At 41.6% G+C, this 22,736-nt stretch overlaps 1 protein-coding gene across 2 annotated transcripts; it reads right to left on the reverse strand.

Annotated features, from left to right (window-relative positions):
* Positions 1-288: 288 nt before the first annotated feature.
* On the reverse strand, positions 289-22,706 carry PRKAA1 (protein kinase AMP-activated catalytic subunit alpha 1). 2 transcript variants are annotated; one of them, XM_040977492.1, is made up of 7 exons: positions 22,599-22,706; positions 7,653-7,797; positions 6,991-7,078; positions 4,236-4,460; positions 3,282-3,768; positions 3,053-3,179; positions 289-1,917 (listed from the first exon to the last, which is right to left on the reverse strand). In XM_040977492.1, the coding sequence occupies exons 2-7, from the start codon at positions 7,726-7,728 to the stop codon at positions 1,673-1,675; spliced, it is 1,248 nt and encodes a 415-aa protein (XP_040833426.1). In that variant the 5' UTR covers positions 7,729-7,797; positions 22,599-22,706; the 3' UTR covers positions 289-1,672. The 2 variants fall into 2 exon arrangements, with proteins under 2 accessions (XP_040833426.1, XP_040833425.1); XM_040977491.1 differs by lacking the exon at positions 22,599-22,706 and adding an exon at positions 14,433-15,571.
* Positions 22,707-22,736: the final 30 nt, after the last annotated feature.

Genomic DNA, 22,736 nt, shown 5'->3' on the forward strand with positions numbered 1-22,736 from the left:
AGCTCTCTGGTTGTAGCCTGGGAAAGCAGTAGAGGATGGCCCAAAGCTTTGGGACGCTGCACCTGCGTGGGAGACCCGGAAGAGGTTCCTGATTCCCGGCTTCAGATCAGCGCAGCTCTGGCCATTGGGCTCACTTGGGGAGTGAATCATCGGACGGAAGATCTTCCTCTCTGTCTTTCCTCCTCTCTGTATATCTGACTTTCCAATAAAAAAATAAATAAATCTTTAAAAGAAAAAAAACTGAAACCTAAAAAATGTGAACATTTAAAACTGTTCTGTTCTACCTCCTATCAAATAATGTTATATATGATTAAAAATGTAACCAAATGTTATGGTTAAAATAACTGGACCCTGTTTTGAGATACCCAACTATAAAAGCAATGGGCTAAACCATGAGGGAAATAAAAATATGAGTTAAGATTTAGATGACACTAAAGAATTACTAATTGTCACTATGGAGTCACAGTAAAATGTCCCTATTTTTGGAGATGCTTGAAGTATTTAGGAGTGATAAATGTGTAGCATCCTTTGGGTTCAGGGGTAAAAAAAGCATGTAAATACACACATTTATACATATATGAGGAGGCTTCAAAAATATGCAAAATTCATGTTATCTAATTCCCTTTTCGCATGAACTGTTTAAAGCCTTCCTTTACCTATACAGAAAACAGATATGGCAAAAAAAGTATCAGTTGTTGGATGCGAGTGGCAGGTACAGAGGTGATCACGCTGCAGTCTTCCAACTTCTGCTGAGGCAAATGCTCACATGAAGACTGAGGGACAAAAGGCAGATCAAAGCATTTAAAGTCTGTGAGAGATCATTTTTTTCTATGCACTCAATTTAAAAGACACATAACCAAATCATTTAGAAATGTTTGCATACATTCAATACTGGCTGACATGATGAGCCAGAAGAATTTATGAAATTAGCAAAACAGCATCATTTATTTACAGTTATATGCAGCTCGGCTCTTAAAGCAAAAAGAGCAGTTTATATACACAATATAGCAGGGTAAACTGTAAGGTTAAATTCAGTGCCTAAAGTACCTGAATATAAAAATTATTTGCAACTTTGGACTTCCTAGGCTAAAGGAAAAAAATTTTTAATTGAGTCTAATTTTCAATATGTCTTAAGATATAGCATAGAATTTTAAGAAGGAGATATGGAAGAAGTCATCCAGACTGTTACTACTACTAGAAAATACCAGCCATTTAAAAAGTTAAGAAGTTCGTTAAATAAAATCACCTAAAATGGTCACTGGGGATTCTAAGCAACTATTTATTGAATTAAAAAAATGAAGCAATATATAACATATCAACATGTAATAATACATGAAAGCCCTATGGTAAATTAATATTTTGTGAAGCCCTGTGTACACTAAAATTAAAACAGAAAAAAAAAAATCAAGTGAGCCTGAGAAACCTATAATTCTTGTACATATATTATATTATGATAGATGCCTGCTGAACAATAAACAACAAAATGTTCTCATTTCATTTCTGCACCTTAGGCTCCTACCTACCACTCATGTTCCAATCTCTGTGCAAACTGTGTTCTAAAAGGCTAATTCCCCAATTATAATTATGTATAACTTGATTGCAAATGGAAGTATTCAGCTGTTATTTATTATGCATGCTTATTGCTATCAAAGAAATAAGCATAATTTTAGATTTACTGTGCAAGGATTTTGATTAGATTTGCACACATCTCAAAAAACTCTATTGTGTGACTTCCAGGTCTTGGAGCCAAGTCAACAGGAGAAGAGTCGAGTGAGGTCACAGATGAGGTAAGAGAAACTTCTGAGGGTTTTCCTTGAGCGTCAGCATCTGAATCGTTCCTTTGGCTAGCTCGATAGTTGCCGACGGATCCTGACCTCTGTGGGGTAGCTGTCCCTGATTTGGCTTCTGTAATTTCATCTAGGTTAAAAGAATTGCATTTGATTAGAACCAGTGATTTTCCCTTGAAGTTTCTTGGATTTACTTCTTTAAGTAAAACTATTCACCAGGTATTAAGAACATGTTTACTTAAATATCATCTAAAACTGGGCAGTGAGCCTATATTAAGCCACTTACCTTCTTCACAAATAACATGTGTATTCTTTTGAGGAATACGGCATACAGCTACTTATCAGTCTTACAAAGATCAAAACTCTACAGTAAACTAATCTGATAAGCTGGGATTTAATAAACAACATTATCTAACAACAAAAGCTAATATTTCCATATAAAAATTATATAACCGATGCGCTTAATACTAGGAAGCTATCTTAGAAATCATCTCATTCAGTCACTCATCTTGTGGATAAGAAAACAGAAACCCAGGAAAGTTAAAAGTAAAAAAATGAACAAAAAACCCCAGTCTGGAAACCACATCTCATAACTAGCTCAGCACCTTTCACTCTGATCAATTCTAATGAACAAAATGAAAGAAACTATACTTGGGAAAACAACACAAAGTTAATACATAGTCATTCAATTGGTAAGTCCATGTAGGTGCTAGCAAGTCTAACATTGAAATTATCTCATGTTGTGTTAGTGTTAGCAAAGAGGTAACTGTCCAGACAGAAAGATCATATTTGTCTGACATATTTGTACTACTTTTGCATTTATAAAGAGAGCAATTCAAAGGTAAACCCATAGATTAATTAGTCCCATAGGGCTTCCTCAAAGATGACATCTTTATCTTCATTGATTTGGCCATTGAAGGTTTCCTAATAACTTTGTACTTAGTTTTGAAAATAATAATAAAACCTTCCAGCCAAGTTAACTTTTATTTCAAATTAAACATTTTATCTTACCAAATGAACCACACCAAAAACTTTGAAATGTGGGATAAAACTATCATTTTAGGATTAGACTGCAAATCATCATAAGAATTTTTACTTGACAATACAGTTTAAGAATAAAAGAGTAACAAAATCCACAATAACACAGTCACATTTTGTATTTTATTGTGATTGACTAAGAACAAGAAGTGTCAAAATAAAAAAACTAAAAAGCCAAGTAGTAAAGTCTCGTAGAGCTCCTACGTGGCTTTGGCAGCTGTACGTACCATCAATACTCCGGAAATCCAGTAAGTAAGTTCTACTGTCCACTTGGTACAGCTGTAGACTCATTTTGGAATACGTGCTTGTCACAGGATTCTTTCTTCGTACCCGCAAATAATAGGGATTTACAACCTAGCATACAGTATGGATAAACACAAAGTCAAATCAGTACTACAAATTCTTCTACAGACTACAGGTTTGCCACACGTGTTAATCATCAGGATGCTTTCTTACCTTCCACTCATAATCCAACTGCTTAATTGCTCTACATACTTCTGCCATGATATCGTTTGGTCGACTTTGACTTCTAATTCCCAGATGCCATTTTGCTTTCCTTACACCCTGGTGTTTGGATTTCTGTGGATTTAATTCATCAAGGGTGTGGCGTGTCCTTGGTGCCTCAGCAACTAAAAATGGTACTCTTTCAGGATGGGGCCGAGTTAAGTGGTGATCGTCAAGAAAAGAATCAGGTGGGCTGGTTGCCAGGTAGAAATCTTTGGCTTCGTTCATGATCCTCCTGTTATCTATGATAAGGTGGTATGCCACTGCCAGTGGGTCCTGGTGATTCCTGTTGTAAAGGCAGCTGAGCACCTCTTCTTCGGAGCACTCAAACTTCTCACACACTTCTTTTAACGCTTCATCATCAATCATGGTTGAACTGTATGACGGATCCTCAGGAAAGAGATATTTTGGAAGGTCTTGTTTAAACCATTCATGTTCCCTGAGGCAAAATGGCAGGATTGAGGAAAATAAGTTTGAGTAGAGCTGAGACTGAAAGTAGTAGTTTGAGGAATTTGAGGCATGACTTATATTTATAGCCATATTGTATTAGCACTTTGTTTTAACTAAGAGTTTCCCAAGAGCTTGCTCTTGGTATCTGTTGAGGAAAGTGCTGAAGGCTGCCTGTGCTTTTAGGAGGAAAAAAGTAGCAATGAGAAAACAAATGTCAACACTTATGTTTAATTTTGGAACAAATGACAATGACAAAGAACAGCCTATTTCCAGCTCAGATTATATACTATACAGCCTCATTGTATAATTTATCACATTTGATGTGATGATAACTTAAAAAAATTAGTAACATGTAAAAAAGGGTTACGCTATATATTCTGTTGTGCAACTTTTCACTTCATGTAAGTAACATTATGTATACTATTAGATCTGAACATTTCCATATTGCTTTATTACCTGATGTCTTTGATGGTGGCTCTCTTCATGGGATCCACCTGCAGCATATGTTTCAGAAGGCTAATCACCGAAGTGTTTAAGTACTGAGGGGTATAAAATATCCCATCACATATCTTCTTGAACAGAGTTGGCACATGATCATCATCAAATGGGAGAGTTCCACAGAGTAAAGCATAAAGAATAACACCACTGCTCCATATATCTACCTCTGGGCCTGCGTACAACCTGAAACAGGAAATACCAGCTGAATTAAATGGCCATGAAAGAGTCAAGAGCGAGTGCATAATCAAAACTCATAGATGGATATTTCGCAGAAAACAGTCAGAATATGGCGTCTGTTGCCACTGCCTCATATTACACCAACAGGTCTTAAGTCTAACAGTGTTACTTCTGAAAACCAAAACAAGTGTTGTCAGCAGCAGAATATGGCTTGGGCTGCTTGCATTCCTGGCATCACATATCTGAATGCCTGTTCAAGTCCCAGCTGCTCCTGTCCCTGACATGCCCAGGAGGGCAGCGCAGGGGGGCCCCAACACCTGGGCCCCTGCCACCCTTCTGGAAGATCCAGAGGAAGTTCCTGGCTCCTGCCTTCAGCGGGGTCCTATCCTGGCTGTTTCACTCTGTCTTCCAAATAAATAAATCTTTTTTTAAAATTATAGATATGACTAATATTCTATTCTTGCTGTCTTACTTTGGCTCTTAAAAGCTACTACCAATGGGCCAACCACTGAAAAATAGCATTATCAAATTCAAAGCCATTGTTTTTTATCACAGATCAAATTCTTCAGTGATAGACTTAGGAATTCACTCTCATTAACTGAGACACCCTAAGGAGGAACAAAGAAGCCTGAAGCTGTGGGAGGAAGCCACACTAATGGTTCAAGGCAGATTTTAATCTCCTATTTGCAACGCTCCACAGGCAACTGCATTAAGCTGCAGACTAGTTAGATCACCCATCAGAAGTCAGGCTGCAAGGAAAGGATATCTTTGAATTAGCCAAACAGATTGTTGAATTGATCAAGAGATAGTTTTTTGAAAGTACAAGTTTCCATTTACCCAAACCTCAAAGAGACCTTATCTAAAATGGGAAAATGAGATCAGTTATACTTCATTGCATGTACACACAATTATAATGCACTTCTTATTTAATCGCATTGTCTCCATTATCCAGGCCCTAAAATGTTTTCTTTCTGAAAGAATTATGATGGACAAAACAGACAAAATAATATAAAAAGAATTTTAGATACCAAATAGATATTATGAAACTTGATAAATCTAAAATTAAGTATTCTTCTTGCCTTTATGTAAATACAATTTCTTTTGAGAACCCCATTTCTTGTCTTTTTTTTTAAAGATTTATTTATTTTTATTGGAAAGGAGGAGAGACAGAGAGGAAGATCTTCCATCCGACGATTCACTCCCCAAGCAGCCTCAATGGCTGGACCTGAGCCAATCCGAAGCCAGGAGCCTCTTCCAGGTCTCCCATGCAGGTGCAGGGTCCCAAGGCTTTGGGCCATCCTCCATTGCTTTCCCAGGCCACAAGCAGAGAGCTGGATGGGAAGCAGAGCTGTCAAGATTAGAACCAGCACCCATATGGGATCCTGGCGTGTGCAAGGTGAGGACTTTCACCACTATGCTATCGCACTGGGCCCGAGAACTCCATTTCTACAAGCTCATGAAAATAGGAAATACTAATGTTTTTTTCAACATTCTGAATTAATCAAGATTTGAGACATTTTAGCATAATATGATTTGGATGAAAAGTTATTAAAACTTAATTACAAAAACTAGTAAACAACTATCTCAGTGATCCACTGAAGAATAAAGGTTACTCTTGAAAAATGAAATTCTCTTCTTTTCTAAACCAAAAAGCCATGTTCAAATCTCATGTTCTCAAAGTTAGTAGTTACTACACTGCTAACGTAAAATACTGGTTTCTTGAAAGATTTAAACAATGAAAATTAAACATAAGTGAAGTTTGAGGATCTTAAAAATATTTCAGTCTAATTCTCCAAGATATTTTCTCATAAAACTTAAAGCTATTACAGAATGTCAACTCGTAAAAAAACAAAAACTACATATTTTACTTTCACTCTAAATAACCATTTCTAACTACTAGGTATTTCAGTATTACGTAAGTTTCCAATGTTTTACCTACCTCTAAAACTCACTAGTTTTAAATTCTTAATTTCTTCCACTAGGGAAAAAGTTAAAATACTGTAGACTACTTACTTTAAAAAAAAGTATCTATTTATTTGAGAGAGAGAGAGAGAGACCCAAATGGCCTCAATGGTCAGAACCAGGCCAAGTCAGGAGCTCAAAGCTTTTTCCTGGTCTTGCACGGGGGTGCAGGTGCCCAAGCACTTGAGCCATCTCATACTGCCTTCCCAAGTGCAGTAGGAACATTAGATGGTAGCTGGATTGGAAGTAAAAAGCCACGACTTGAACAGGCACCCCGTATATGATGCCAGCACCACAGGTGGCAGCTTTACTCACGACACCATGGTACCAGCCCCACAGTCTACCTACTTTAATAAAATGCTAACCTACAAACCAACATTTTCTCCTATAAATGGAGTCATTAATTCTTATCCATTTACAATGTCCTAATTTTAAAAGAATATTCCCATATAATAATGAAGTTTATATTTTCTTACTTTCATTAGAATTAAGTATGACACTACAGACTATCCAAATCTAGGAGAATAAGAGTAAATATAAGCACACTGGGGGTGGGAGGGTGGTCAGATACTACCTTCCTGAAATTACTTCTGGTGCCGCATAGTTGGGGGAGCCACAACTTGTTCTTAAAAATTCACCATCTGACATCATGTTTGAAAGACCTGAAAGTGCACAGAATTAGCTATTCAGGAATCTCCAAGGACAAAAATAAAAACAAAACCCCATTAAACAATAAAGTGAATTTGCATTAAAGTGATTTTGTTCTCTGCTTCGACAAAATCTAATACTTTGCTACTCTCGAATATTATATGCCCTAAGATGCATAAAATAGTTCAACATTAACATTAGTGCATTGTTGAAGTTTAATCAGTATTAAGTTCTTGGTAACTGAGGTTTTACTAATACAGCAATTAGGGAAAACAATGTAAAAGATCAATAAATGTATCAGTGTACTGAAAACAGGGGGGAATGTTCACAAGAGTTTCCTTTTCCACAAGAGGTTCATTTTCCTGGCAGGTTTAATACTGAATGAGTTCACTAATGCTGCCAACTTAGACTGTTTATCTGCTATCCTGAAATTCAGTATTAAAGCTAAGAAGAGAGGATGCTCATTTTGGTACGTTCATAAACCAAATAGAACGCTTCTAGATAATCAGTCTATTACAGAACATCAAAGCTATTAGAAGGATGCTACTTATGTATGATGAATGTATGAAGCTGTAAAAATATCCTTACCAAAATCAGCTATCTTTGCATTCATGTGCGCATCAAGCAGAACATTTTCAGGCTTCAAATCCCTGTGCACCACCATATGCCTGTGGCAATAATCCACACCAGAGAGAATCTGCTGGAACAGACGTCGGCTTTCTTTTTCATCCAGCTAGGAAAGGCAGAGAGGTATCTTAAAGATGTGTTTTCAAAATAAATTCTTCTACCTAGAAAAGGGTTTAGAATGCTTGAAATCTCCCCCAATGAACTTCACTCATGAGACATATAGAACTACAAAGTAGATACACGCAGCACGAAACACCAAGACGATCTCAGCACCTAAATCAGCATCTCAGCCCTGATACCATTGGCATCACGACTACACTGCAACATGAGACACACAGGAACGCTAATTCCAAACTTTTAACTCTTGTTTGAAACTAGGCATGTTTTTACCTAGATAGCAATGTTTAACCCTTCATTCCTTTAAGAAATACGAATTGTTTTTGTATACTTTCATTTTGCTACACATTGTTATAGACACTATGATAGAGCAATAAATAAAACCAAAGGCACTATCTAGTTGACAAAAATATACAATGAATAAATACAGCATCGAGGAGTAACATTGCTTTGAATAAAAAGAAAGCAAACTAAGGATAGGGAATGACACTGAGGTGAGATGCTATTTCAGACTATGAGAAACACGTAAGTACCGTAAGCCCATTAGCAAGCAATGACAGCAATTATCCCCAACTGAAAGACGTTCAAACTTTAACGAAAGAAAACTTTTCATTGCAGCCATCTGGAGAGTGAACTTATATATACATATATATTTTTTTTAATTCTCTAGACAAAGAATTCTAGTATGCAACCGTATAGTGCAAGTCATAAATTAGCATTCTAAAGCCAGAATTCCACACCTTAAAGGGAATGGATGGTCTAGGATAAAAAACACATTGCTAACTTCCTTTGAAAACAAAACTAAAACTATTATTGAAGTACTATGGTTTACACTGCCTCTAGGAAAAACAAACTAATGTTTTAGCAATCAACTTTTTACTGCTAGAAGAAATGTAGGTTAAAGATACATTTATTCTTATTGCAAAGTTAAATATATAGAGAGAGGAGAGATCTTCCGTCTGATGATTCACTCCCCAAGTAACCCCAAGCAGCTGGCACTACGCCAATCTGAAGCCAGGAGCCAGGAGCTCTTCCGGGTCTCCCATGTGGGTGCAGGGTCCCAAAGCTTTGGCCCATCCTCAACTGCTTTCCCAGGCCACAAGCAGGGAGCTGAATGGGAAGCAGAGCTGCCAGGATTAGAATCGGCACCCATATGGGATTCCGGTGTGTTCAAGACAAGGACTTTCACCACAAGGCCACTGCACTGGGCTCAGAAATGTAGGTTTATGAATAAAAAATATTTATTTAAATATGAAGGAGCAGAAAATATAATCAATTGAATAAAATAGAGGTAGAATATCTAGGTAGGCAACAAAAAATGAAAAATTCTGTATTCATTACAAATGGAGTACAACAGATAAATGAGATACCTATAAACAAAGATTAGAAAAACCAACACATATTTCCAGGTAAACATGCCAAAATGAATCTATTATTTTCATTCTTTGAAACATCAATAAAATGATATAAGCAATAAAAAAGCATACAGACAAAAAGACCCTAACTGTAGGTAACTGCCTAGGTTGCATTGTACCCAGGCAAGTGTTACACTGCTGGAAGAAAAGCAGCCAAGGATGGTGGGCATCCTGGGCCTGGTTAATGCCAAATTTGCATTAACTATATCAACACAGTTGTGTGCCAGCACAGATGCCTATTCTATTCTGGTTTTTTTTTTTTTTTTTTAAAGATATATGGAGAAGGTGGGGAACTCGGGGCAGGGACACACCACCCTGGCCCCCAGGCAAGGAGCTGCAGACTGCCCAGGAATATCTGGGGATATTCTGGAATGGGAGTGGCTGAAGTCATGTTTGACAGGGAGGAATTACTTCTGGGGGCTTCAGGGACCCAGCCACTGCACTTGCAAGTAGGTGAGGGAACTGAGATGGAGTGGTTTTTAGGGAGAAAATCAAAGGGCATATCTGGGTCAGATCAATGCACTCGCCCATGTGGGAGACCTAGGCTGTGCTAAATACCATATTCCGCAGACCACTGGTGCACCCAAAAGTTGGGGCTAGGAAACATGCCTGGCTGAGCTAGCCCACAGGACCCGCCTGGGAGTGTTGGAGCACTTGGGCTTGAACCACATCAGGCTGGGCCACAGCACCCACCAGAATGCAGCAGAACTGGATCTGGAGACAGATTCTGTAGGGTACTTGTGGGCTTGCCTCTATAACTCCCCTGCTAGGCTGCAGCTCCCAGCGGGCAGCACAACAGTCAGGGCTGGGGGTGGGCCAGGGAAGGCAGGCTTCAGCGCTCCTCACCATTTGCGTGGGCTGGATGGGCCTGGGGCAAGCTAGGCAGGGCCAGGCCACAGTACCCACTGGCATGCACAACAGCCAGGAGAGAGTGTGGGTCACACTCAATTGAGTTAAGCTGCAACATCTGCCAGCAAGAGCTGAGACTATGGGTGGGTCATGCTAGGCTGGGTTGAAATACCCACTAGCATGCACATCATCTGAGGCTGTGAACTGGTCTGGTAGAATTTTGAGGACTGCCCTGTTTGCCTGCAATTCCCACTGGGGAATGTGAGAGCCAGAGTTGGGGTTTGAGCAGGCTGCATAAGGCTGCAGCACCTGTCAACATGCAGGTGGCCTTGGCTTCATGGTGGGCCAGATGGGGCTAGGCTCCAGTATCTGCTGGCACTCATAAGAGCCTGACTGGGTGTGGGACAGGACAGGCTAGGCCTTGGCACCTGCCAGTTCACATGAGAACTGAGTAAGGGAGTGGGCCACATTGAGCTAGACTGTAGCACCCAATGGTGAGAAATGGAATGGGTGCAGGCCAGTCAGGCTATGCTGCAGTACCTACCAATGAGTACAGAACTAAGGGCCATCCATATCAGCTGAGCCACAGCACCTGCTAGCACATGCAGGGCTGGCAGTGGGTATTCCCTTGCTGAGCCAGTGCTTCTACTGGTTAAAATGAGAGCTGGGACTTGGGACGAGCCAAGCTAAGCTAGGCTGCTGCACCCACTGATGCCATGGGAGCCAGAATGGATGTAGGCCAGCTGGACTAGGCCACAGCACCCGTTGGCAAGTGGGAGGAACTGACTAGGCAGAGAACTGGAGGAAGAACTGACTAGGCAGCTGCATCCACCAGTGTGTGTACTGCCTGGTGCAGATGACAGACAAAACCCGACCCTACAATGTCTGGCACATATAATAGTCACATCTAAGGTCACCACAGGTGAATTTTTTGGAAGACTCCCCAACTAGATGGCTGGACTCTCACCCTGGCCACAAGGGAAAATCATAGCATGTATGGTCCTACGATGGAGTGTATGTATCGGGCAGAACTGGGCCTCCTGAGTTGCTGATGCCTGTGTAATGGTCAGCACGCCCAGATACACACAGAATCCATGACGGCCAGTTCATCTGAGCCAGCAGAGGATGTTGAGCACCTCATCAGAAGAAAGCAAGCAGAACAGGCTAGAGCACTCTCCAGACCAACCTTTGCAACATGTTCCTGGGCCTATAGATGCACACTGAGGTGGATCTGGTCAGCCAACACACCTCGGAAAGATTTTTCTCAACCCTGGTGCAACAAAGCCCACAAAATCTCAGAACTATGAAAACCAAAAGTTAAAACCCTTAGCACATCCTTCCCCACACTGGAGTCTCTAAGGCATCATCAAAGAACTGTCCTCCATCCCCAGATGATGTTGTAGTTTGATATCAAGGAGTGTTCCCTCCTCCTTCCTCCTTAGCAGACTAAGAGAATAAAAAGAATTGAAACATTTGTCCAAGACACCTTCCTTCCTATCTTAACCATCCCCACCCTAACCAAAGACCGACATGTGTATGCATCCCTCCCAACTATGTAAACAATATTTTAAAAAGAAAAACAAAAGATAGAGTACTAATTCAGAAAAATGGCCAACTTGGACACCAAATGAATAGTGATAAACACAGCCAATAACATAAAGCATAAACCTAAGTCCACAGGGATATAAATAAGTAAGAAATAAATTCTTTTGTACAAACAACCTTGGAAAGGCTTTGACATTGGAAATATGAGGACATTCTGAATGTGGAAGGGAGAATTGGCTGAAAATAAGACAACTCATTGAAGTAAGAAACTTAATTCATCACCAATGGAGGATAGGAATTATGGTATATTCCAGTAAGGTTGGAGAGCTCTGTTCTCAGAGAGAAGACAAATAGGAATCAACATGAGGAAAACACAGGGATTAAGTCAAAGTCAACATATTAGCAAGACTTGTACACTCCAAGAGCTCACTCAGCTCTTGGAACAATAGCACTAAGCAAATAATAGTGTCAAGAAGATCGAAAGGTTTCTTCTGGAACAAATATCAGATGTAAGATAGACTACCTACCAATTCAACCTATGGAAAAGCCTCATAATCAGTAAGCTCGACCCATGGGAGCTCAGCCTTTAGTACATCACTCTTAAAAATAAGTAGACAACCAAAATCACCAAATATCTGAAGAAGGGCCATGTGCAGAAGACAAGAGACACACAGAAAACAAGAAACATGTTTGAAATAGAAAATATGACAGCAGAAATCTTAATATGAATCAACAGGTAAAACTGAAGAAAATCTCATAATGTCAAACAAAATGACACACAGCATAAATGCAAAACAAATGCTAATGTAACTTGGGCCTGGTTTCTTGATTTGCTTGGGATTTTTTGTTTTGTTTTCTTTGTTTTTTGTAGAGCTGTTTTGTAGGGAGGAGAGGGTTGGGGACATAAATGAAAAACAAACCGTGCTAAAAAAAAAAAAAAGGCAAGAACAAGGTGGCACTATGGGTTGAACTAGCACATAGGATGCCTGCATGCCATATGAAAGTGCTGATGAGTCTAGCTGTTCTAGCTCTGGCCCGCCTTCCTGTTAAGGCACCAAGGAAGGCAGCAGAGGATGGCTCAAGTGCTTGGGCCCTTCTCGTTCCTATGGGAGGCCCAGACAGAATTCCAAGCTCCTGGCTTCAGTCAGGACCAGCCTTGGTGTACAGGAACCTGGGGAGTGAGCTGGCAGATGGTCAAGATCTCTCTCTCTTCCTCTCTCTCTCACTCTGCCTTTCTGTCACTCTGCCTTTCTAATAAATTAACATATCAATCTTTTTTTTTTTAAGAAATACTAAAATCATGGGGCAGTATTGTGAAAGCTAAGCACATTAACTCACTGCTTGGCCAGCCTACATTCCACATCAGAATGACTTCGTTCTGCCACTCGTATGGGAGACGAGGATGCAGTTCTAACTCCTGACACTGACCTGGCCCAAGCTTGGTTGTTACAGACATTGTGAAATGAACCACCGGTTACAAGATCTCTCCATCTATCTCTCTACCTTTCAAATAATCTTGAAGAAAAAGAAATGGTAATATGAATGATGACTTGGTTAATGACTTTGATTTTGGTGAAAGTAAAAGTATTCTTTATATAGCAGAAGAGGACGAAAAGGCCCAGTGCAATGTCTTGATTGGCTAATCGTTCAATTCCAAGTGCTAAGATCCCATTCACCGGTTCATGTCCCAGCTGCTCCACGTGCCATCCAGCTCCCTGGAAAGCAGTCGAGGACGGCCCAAGGCCTTGTACCCTGCACCCATGTGGGAGGCTTCAGATCAACTGTTTGGCTGTCATAGCCATTTGGGGAGTGGAGTGAACAGCAGATAGAAAACCTTACTCTCTGCCTCTCCTTCTCTCTGTAAATCTGTCTTTCCAATAAAAATGAATGAATCCTAAAAAAAAAAAAAAAGAAAAAAGGATGGCCCAAGTAATTGGCCCCTGCACCCACATGGGAAACCCAGATGAAACTTCTGGCTCCTGGCTTCAGCCTGGCCCAGCACTATCTACTGTGGCCATCTGGGGAGTAAACGAGCAGATGGCAGATATTCTCTCTCTCTCTAACTCTCAAACATAGATAAACTTTTTTTTTAAAATGCTAAGTGGAATGAATGAATAATATCAATAAGTTTAGAGTAAAACAAGTTGTCTTCTCGGAGCTGATCTGGATTTCCAGAAAGCGGGTTATGCAAACCACGTATCTAGGAATGAGAAAAAGTATGGGCAGCGGTGGAGCTCAGTTTTTTCAAATATCTGCTCAACTTAAGATACTGTTCAAAATGTCTTCTGAGGTTCCTTCCACCTCTAAATTCTTAAACTCTAGTTCCTACCTCCTTCATGAAGCCTGTTCTTACTACTCCAGGTACATCAGATTTCTGAAACCAAAAAATGAATGCAATTTAAATGTAACTAAGGTTGACTAGCAGCATTTAGATGTTTAAGTATTCAATAAAACATCTCCAAAGAGAAATTATATACTTTACTATGGATATTTTTTAAAATTTGCATATCCCAAAAGCATTAAGTACAAGGATTATGAATTCTGGGGTCTGAATCTAACTCTTTCATTAACAAACAAGGTAAGCTCGACCAAATATTTAATTGTGAGGCTGGCTCAATATCCACATCTATATAAGTATGCTAAGAAGGTAATCTTCAAGGTGCTTTCTAAGTCTAAATAGTCTGTGATTCTAAATAAAGACATGCCCAAAGGAACAAGTTATTAAATATACCTATTAAAATTACTTTCTGACATCATGATGCTAGCAAAAAATACAGGGAGTTACAAGATACAAGATTAAATCAGAACTGCTTACCCTTCCATTTTTACAGATATAATCAAATAGCTCTCCTCCTGAGACATATTCCATCACCATGAAAATATCAGATGGTGTACTGATGACCTGGTACCTGGTGAGAGAAAACATTATCTACTAATATTAAGACATGTATAGCCATTCAATAAATATTTATTAAGCACCTGCTATATACCAGGTTCTGTAGTAGAAGCTGGAAAAACTGCAGAGAACAGAACAAATTCTCTTGTCTCATGGAGTTCATACTCAAGGAGCCAGGAAACAGACAATAACTAAGCAATAGCTCAGGTAGTGGAACATGCTAGTAAGAGAAATAAAACTCTTTCATATGTAGGAGTCAAGGAAGATCTCCAAAACTGTAACTTCTGGGCAGAGCCTCAGGAAGTAAGGGAACCAATCATTCTCACATCTAGGAAAGTGACCTGGCAGAGGGGACAGCAGCGCCGGTGCAGAATGCCTGGCATGCTTGAGGAAAGGGAAGCAGGCTAGGACAGAGCAGGCTGGGTAGCAGAAACGCAATGTGGAGTGAGAAGTGTAACTGGAGGCCAGAGGCCGCAGAGCTGTACGACCATGATGAAAAGCTCTTGAAGGTTTTTAATAGTCATGTGGCCTGGCATGTTACAAGAAAAATGTGTCAGCAGTGTAAAGAATGAGTAAATGACAAAAGTAGAAGCAGAAAGCTACTGCTGTGCTCATGAAAGAGGTGAAGGGGACTCAGACCAGTCTGATAACAATAAAGAAACTGAGAAAAAAGCAAACCCTAGATATATTTTTAAAGAAAAAAATGGGATAGTAGAAGTAGGAGACAATAGGGAAGTAAAAGATGGTTCTTAAGTTTTTCCTCTTGGTGACTGGCTGTTAACTGAGATGGGGGCAACCGCAGGATGAGCACATTTGAGAGGGTAACAGAGCTCGGGTTCGGCCACACAGGGCTTGCCTTATGGATACCACATGGAGCTGTAAAAGCAGCAGTGAGTGCAGCAGTCTGGAGTTCACACAAGAGGTTTCAAAACAGGAGCTGTACATTTAAGGAACAATAGCATATGGATGTTTCTTGAGCCCATCTGGGGCTCGCGTTATGGTATAACAAGTTAAGACTCCACCTGCAACACCTACATTACATATGGGAGCTAGTTCAAGTTCTAGCTGCACCACTTCCCATCCAGCGCCCTGCTAATACATACGAGAAAGCAGATGACCCAAGTACCTCCTGCACCTATGTAGAAAACCTGGAAGAAGTTCCAGGCTCGTGGCTTAAGCCTGAAGCAACAGTGGCAATTGTAGGCATTTCAGCAGCAAGCCAGCAGATTCTCTTTCTTTCCCCTCTTTTTCTGTTTCTCCCTGTTTCTATTGCTCTGCATCTCAAATAAGTAAATCTGAAAACAACACACACATCCACAATCAGAAGCGATAAGAGTGAAACAAATTTTGAATCATGCAGTTCAGTAGAAAAAGTGTATACAGTTTGAAATGATAACCTGCATTCTGAAGCACAGAGTAGGCAGTAAACAGTTTATCTGTGGATCCGACCACTAGCAATCATAAAATAGGATTACTGGGGAGCAAGCTTAGTAGCCTATCAACTAAAGTCCTAACCTTGCACACACCAGGATCCCATATGGGTGACGGTTCTAATCCTAGCGGCCCCACTTCCCATCCAGCTCCCTGCTTGTGGCCTAGGAAAGCACTAGAGGACGACCCAAAGCCTCGGGACCCTGTACCCACGTGGGTGACCCAGAGGAGGCTCCTGGCTCCTAGCTTCAGATTGGCTCAGCTCTGGCTGTTGTGGTCACTTGGGGAGTGAATCATCAGGTGGACGATCTTCCTCTCTGTCTCTCCTCCTCTCTGTACATCTGACTTTCCAATAAAAACAAATAAACCTTAAAAAAATAGGATTACTGGATTACTATTCTTTTCAAATAATAAATTCCTATAGTTTTGTTATGCATACATATATAGCAGATATAAATAAAAAGAGAGAAAATGCTTTTCACCGCATTGTCATTAATGAGGCTGAATGACATGAAAATTTGGGGTTTGTCTTAAGGATTTATTTCTTTTTATTGGAAGAGCAGATTTTTTTTCTAAGACTTTATTTCATTTTTAATGGAAAGGCAGGTCAGAAAGAGACAGAGAGAATGATCTTCCATCTGCTGGTTCACTCCCCAAATGGCCACAAAGGCCAGAGCTGAGCCAATCTGAAGTCAGGAGCCAGGAGTTTCCTCTGGGTCTCGCATGTGAATGAAGAATCCCAAGGCTTTGGCCTGTCCTCCACTGCTTTCCCAGGCCTCAAGCAGGGAGCTGAATGGTAAGTGGAGGAACAAGGTCATGAACTGGCACCCATATGGCCTCCCAATGCTTAAACGTAAGCAGTTAGCCATCAAGCCATTGTGCTGAGCCTGGAAAGGCAGATTTTTACAGAGAGGAGAAAGAGAAAAAGAAAGATCTTCCATCTGCTGGTTCATTCCCCAAAAGGCTACAATGACTAGAGCTGGGCGAATCTGAAGCCAGGAGTCAGGAACTTCTTCCAAATGTCCTGTGTGGACACAGGGGCTCAAGCACTGGGGCTGTCTTTTGCTGCTTTTCCAGTCCATCAGCAGAAGCTGGATGGGAAATGGACCAGCCAGGACTAAAACCGGCGCCCATATGGGGATGCAAGTGCTACAGGTGAAGGCTTAGCACACTACACCATTGCAAAAGCCCCTGCAGATCATTTTTCCTAGCAAGTCATTGTTGGTTCAATAACAGTAGGCGTGTGGGACATTATTTTTCAGAAGGACACCTGTCCAGAAAAGGAAAGAATAGGGATAATAACTAACAAACACAAGGTCAAAATACAGACAGGCTAACCTGACTAAACAGGGTGAGAAAACATGTGAACAGGAAGATTCTTTCCAAACCTTCAGGAAATAGAAATATTAATAATGTTTCTCAAGAGAAAGGTTAATAAAAGTGGCAAAACAAAGAGTTAAGCATATTTAATGTAAACAGCTTACAATTTAATTATATGAGGATGCCGGAAAAGCTTGAGGTTCTGAATTTCTCTGCGGATTTTTCCTACCACATCCAGACTGCGAATCTTCTGTCGATTCAGTATCTTCACGGCAACTTTATGCCCAGTCAATTCATGTTTGCCAACTGTCAAAAATAATAATAATAATAATCAATTAGAAGCTGGCTTGACTAATAATATATTTAGATATATATGTATGTATTTAAGATTTATTTATTTTTATTGAAAAGTCAGATATACAGAGAGGAGGAAAGACAGAGAAGATCTTCCGTCCAATGATTCACTCCCCAAGTGACTGCAACAGCCAGAGCTGAGCCAATCCGAAGCCAGGAGCCAGGAGCTTCTTCCGGGTCTCCCACGCGGGTGCAGGGTTCCAAGGCTTTGCGCTGTCCTCCATTGCTTTCCCAGGTCACAAGCTGGATGGGAAGCGGAGCTGCGGGGACTAGAACCAGCACCCATATGGGATCCTGGCCCATTCAAGGCGAAGACTTTAGCCACTAGGCCACTGTGCCAAGCCCTAGATATGTATATTTTTTTAAGGTTCATTTATTTTTATTGCAAAGTCAGATATACAGAGAAGAAGATCTTCCACCCAATGATTCACTCCCCAAGTGACCACAACGGCCAGAGCTGAGCCGATCCGAAGCCAGGAGCTTCTTCTGAGTCTCCCACATGGGTACAGGGTCCCAAGGCTTTGGGCTGTTCTCCAGTGCTTTCCCAGGCCACAGGCAGGGAGCTAGATGGGAAGCAGGATTACCAGGGTTAGAACCGTCACCCATATGCAATCCCGGTGTGTTCAAGACGAGAACTTAGCCACTAGGCTACAGCACAGGGCCCCTTAGATATATTCTAAGAATAGTAACCTTAGCAATCTCAGGAAATAAACAGATTTATGTTCCTTTCTGCCCATTATTTGTTGTGAACATGGGATGGTTTAGAATGATTCAGGAAAAAACATTAAGAAAATGGTAAAAGGGAGTTCTTTCAGCTAGGAAAGCTGGAAGGCTTAGATGAGAAAGAAAAGAGATTCCTTTTTGCTGTATACATTTTTAATACTCTTATTTTTTTAAAGATGTAGTTATTTTTATTGCAAAGTCAGATATACAGAGAGGAGGAGAGACAGAGAGAAAGATCTTCCACCCACTGATTTATTCCCCAAGTGACCACAACAGTCAGAGCTGCGCCAATCCAAAGCCAGAACCTTCTTCTGTCTCCCATGCAGGTGCAGGGTCCCAATGCTTTGGGCCAAGCTCTACTGCTTTCCCAGGCCATAAAGTAGGGAGCTGGATGGCAAGTAAAGCAGCTGGGACATGAATTACATGGGATTCTAGTGGATGCAAGGCAAGGATTTAGCCACTAGGATCCCATCTGGCACTGGGCCCTCATCCCTTTTTTAAAACTTGAAACTTTGACACACTGTTACTATTTTACCAAAGTGTTGAAATGTTTTTGCTTTTCAGTAAGGTTGAGAAAGACATTTTGGCCAAGGAAGACTTGTAGGTCATCCACAGCATTCCCTGGCCGTCTGCCCCACAAGCACAGCAGATTAGTCAACTAAGTATTAGCTGATAACAATGTTACTATAATCTAAAAGAAACTTTTTCTAACTGTAATAGTGTAACAAATGCTCTTCTAATCATGGATAATCCTGAAGTGAAACAAGATGATATTTTGAAAGAGAAGATTTTAGTAGGATAGGGATACTGCAAAGACAGAAATATCCACTGACAATGTTCCAACTACCTAGCAAATTAAAAGAATAAAAACTTCACTGCTAAAAATATCAGGGAAATAGCTTAATCCTGGGGAACAGTAAACTTTGTAAGCTATTGATGGACATTTAAACTAACTTTCTAACATGTCAAGCATACCAAGACATTCACCAAATAATTACTTCCACAGGCTTAAAAAATGAAATAGATACCCGTGAAGCCTTTTTCCTTCTTCCTTGCTCCCCAGAGGTAACCAAGATCCTGAATTTGGTATTTGCTTTCCACTCTAAAGATGTTACTACACAAATAAGAATTTTTAGAAATACAGTAATGTTGTTTTTCATGTGTTTTCTTTGCAAACTTAATTTTATGTATTTTTATACATAACACATGCAGTACATAAACAATTCAAAAGTACAAAAGAAAATATACAGAGTGGGTGTTTAACCAGTGGGTAAGGTGCCTCCATTCCACATGGGACTGCACATAAATGCATTTCCAGCTAGTTTCTGGGTCTAGCTTCCTAGCACTGCAGTTGCTGGGATGCAGCAGTGATAGCTCACATAATTTCAGCCCTCCTGCATCTGGGAAAGTTGTTGACTCCGACAGTCTTCGTGCCCTTCATGAGGGGTACATGTGAGGGGAAAGTGAAGTTTAAAGAACAGAAGTCAGTGAAGAGATTCACAGCACAGTCACATCACAAAGCTCCAATCCAGAAAATGTCTTCTTCCTTCCCAGCTACTATGCCAAAAGCCGATTAGCAAGTAAGGAAATAGACTCTGCTCCGATCTATTTTAAGGGAATGATGAACACCCCCATCTAAGCAGAATTCTGAGAAGGAGTTGAGGGCATCAGTGTGGTCTTTCTCACTATATCAGAGCCATTAATGAGCATTTCTTCAACTGCTGGGAAACTAAAAGGCTGTTTATAATCACTAGCAAGAAACAGCAGAGCCAAAAATAAAAAGTCACGCAGCACAGACCCCCCCCACCCTAGCGGCTGTCATTACAAATAAGGAATTTGATCCTAACTTCCTTACATTGTTGACCCTGTCTTTTTCATAAGGAGTTAAAGCACATCACTGTTATATAGCGATACTGTACATGCAGGACTCAAAAAACACAAGACAGCACGGTGCTTGGCCAACCAGTGAACGTGTCCTTGGGATGCCCCCATCCACACCAAGTGCCTGGCTTTGAGTCCCAGTTCCCCTTCCAGTCCCAGCTCCTGCTAAGGCACACCCTGGAAAACAGCAGGCAATAGATCAATGGAGTCTCTGCCACTCATGCACCAATCCAGATTGAGTTATGACTCATCATTTCGCTGTGGCTCAGTTGTGAGATATTTGGGCAGTGACCCAGTCAGTGGTTGGAAGATCTCTGTAATAAAATAGAAGAGGAAGATGTTTGTTTGGTTCTGGAGACTTTGATAAACCTTTTCTTCCAGGTCAAATATTTACCAAAACCTTAGTATATACCAGCCATAGTCTTATTTATCCAGAGCCAATGAAATATCTTATCAGTTTCAAGCATCTTTTTGCCACATTCCTAATTTAAAAAATCATTTTTTAAAAGGAAAAAAACAAAGTCCTGAGCATCACAAAGTTATAATTTAAACTTTTTATCCCAGGATTGGACATGAGACGAAGCTATTCCAAAATCCTCAAGTTGTTAAAGAAGCTCCACACCTAACAACAACAACAAAAAAGATGAACTGTAGTCTGACGCTGCCCAGATGCCCCTGGGGGACACGACAGCTCATTGAGGCCTGTAGAAGATGTCTAATCCCGTGCAGAGGATGAGGACAGAACAACTTCGATCACTCTCTTGGCCAAGCCTTGCCAGCAAGTATCTGGGTGAGTGGAGACTCTAAGCTGGGCTATGTCAGCCAAGGGACCTTGGAAGAAATTCCTCAACCTTGCAGCAACAAAATCAACAGCATCTCAAAACCATCGAATCACTTAAGAAATATCCTCAGAACATCCACATTGGGGGTCCTAGGAAGACATCAAGTGGCTGTCCCCCTCCCCGCACCCCTGAATGCCCACGCGGTCTGGAGGCGGCCCTCTTCCTTTCTTCTCCCTCTATCCCCAGATACAAGAAGGAAAAAAAAAAAAATGGAAGCAATTGTCTCACTCACTTTCCCCCATACATCGACCCTTCCCACCCTAATCGGTGGTTCACACGGGCACACATTCTTCCCAACTATGTAAACACCATCAAGGATAAATTTATATTTAAAAAAGTAGATCAAGTGATGTGCACTAGTTCGCTTATTAAATATAAACACCCTGTGGACAGCGTTTTTCTTGGGAACCACTTAGGGCACCTGCACCCCCCAGGACAGCCTGGGGTTCCAGGCGTTACTCCCTGGGCACCCCAGCTGCCTGTGAATGGCAGTCCAGTAGGCAGCAGGACAGCCTGGGGTTCCAGGCATTACTCCCTGGGCACCCCAGCTGCCTGTGAATGGGCAGTCCAGCAGGCAGCAGGACAGCCCAGGTACTTCGGTCCTTGCCTCTCAGCCAGACTCAGTTCCAGGTTCCTGTCTTCTGCCCGGCCCAACCCCAGCTGTTGTGGGCATTTAGGGGGTGAATCAGCAGATGGAAGCACACTGTGACTTTCTATCCCTACCTTCCAAGTAAATTAAAAAACTAAATATTTTAAAAGTAAAACTGAGTATCTTTTGAAAGGAAATGAAGACTACTAATTAATAAATTCTGGAGGCAACATCTATACTAATTACCAGGCTTAGCAAGCACTCTGTGCAAAACTGGTTAATTCAGAAACACTGAAGACAGGAAGGCTACAAGGTAGGTAAACCCTGCATCGCACCAGAATGAAGTCAGTAATCCTTTCCGACAAAAATGGACTTTAAAAAAAATTCTGTAGGTTTTTCACAAAGCAACGTAACTTGGGAAAACATCTCCGGTGCTCAGGAAATAGCAGGGGCCGTTAAATATTTTCCCTAGCCTGAAAAGGACGGAAATACGGACAACACGTAGGACCATCAGGGCAGCGATGGACTGGCCTGGAGCCAAGACCACACGCCGGGGGACCAGGAGGCCGCGTTCCGCGCCCCCCGGCTCTCTGCCGAGACCCCCAGGGCCCTTCTCTGCAGCCTGAGCGCGAGGGGGCAGCTCCCAACTTCACCACCGGGGAAAGTTCGCATCTCTGCATCCACGCCTTCGCACCGACCCACCCCTCCTGCCGCGGCGCCGTCGCCATGGGAACCAGCCCCCAGCCCCACCCCCTTCACACCCTCTCCAGCAAAGCGGAGAAGCCGTCCTCAGTTCCCGCCGCAGCTTCGGGTTCGGTTCCCCGCAGAGCCCGCACAGGGGCTGCCGAGAGGGACCTGGGCGACCGGGAGAGGGAAGAGGTGCGAGAAGCGGAAATCAGCCGGCTCCAGGACAGCGACCAAAGCTTGCCCCCAGGGGGTCCTCACCCTTCACTTTGCCGAAGGTGCCGACCCCCAAGGTGTCCCCCAAGATATAGTGTCCGATCTTCACCCGCCCGTCGTGTTTCTGCTTCTCGGCGGTCGCCATCTTCCTCCGGGAACTGAGTCTGCGCAGAGGCGCCGCGG

The sequence above is a fragment of the Ochotona curzoniae genome, unplaced genomic scaffold (genome assembly GCF_017591425.1).
Source record: "Ochotona curzoniae isolate NIBS_2020 unplaced genomic scaffold, NIBS_Ocur_1.0 contig_2754, whole genome shotgun sequence".
Lineage (NCBI taxonomy): Eukaryota > Metazoa > Chordata > Mammalia > Lagomorpha > Ochotonidae > Ochotona > Ochotona curzoniae.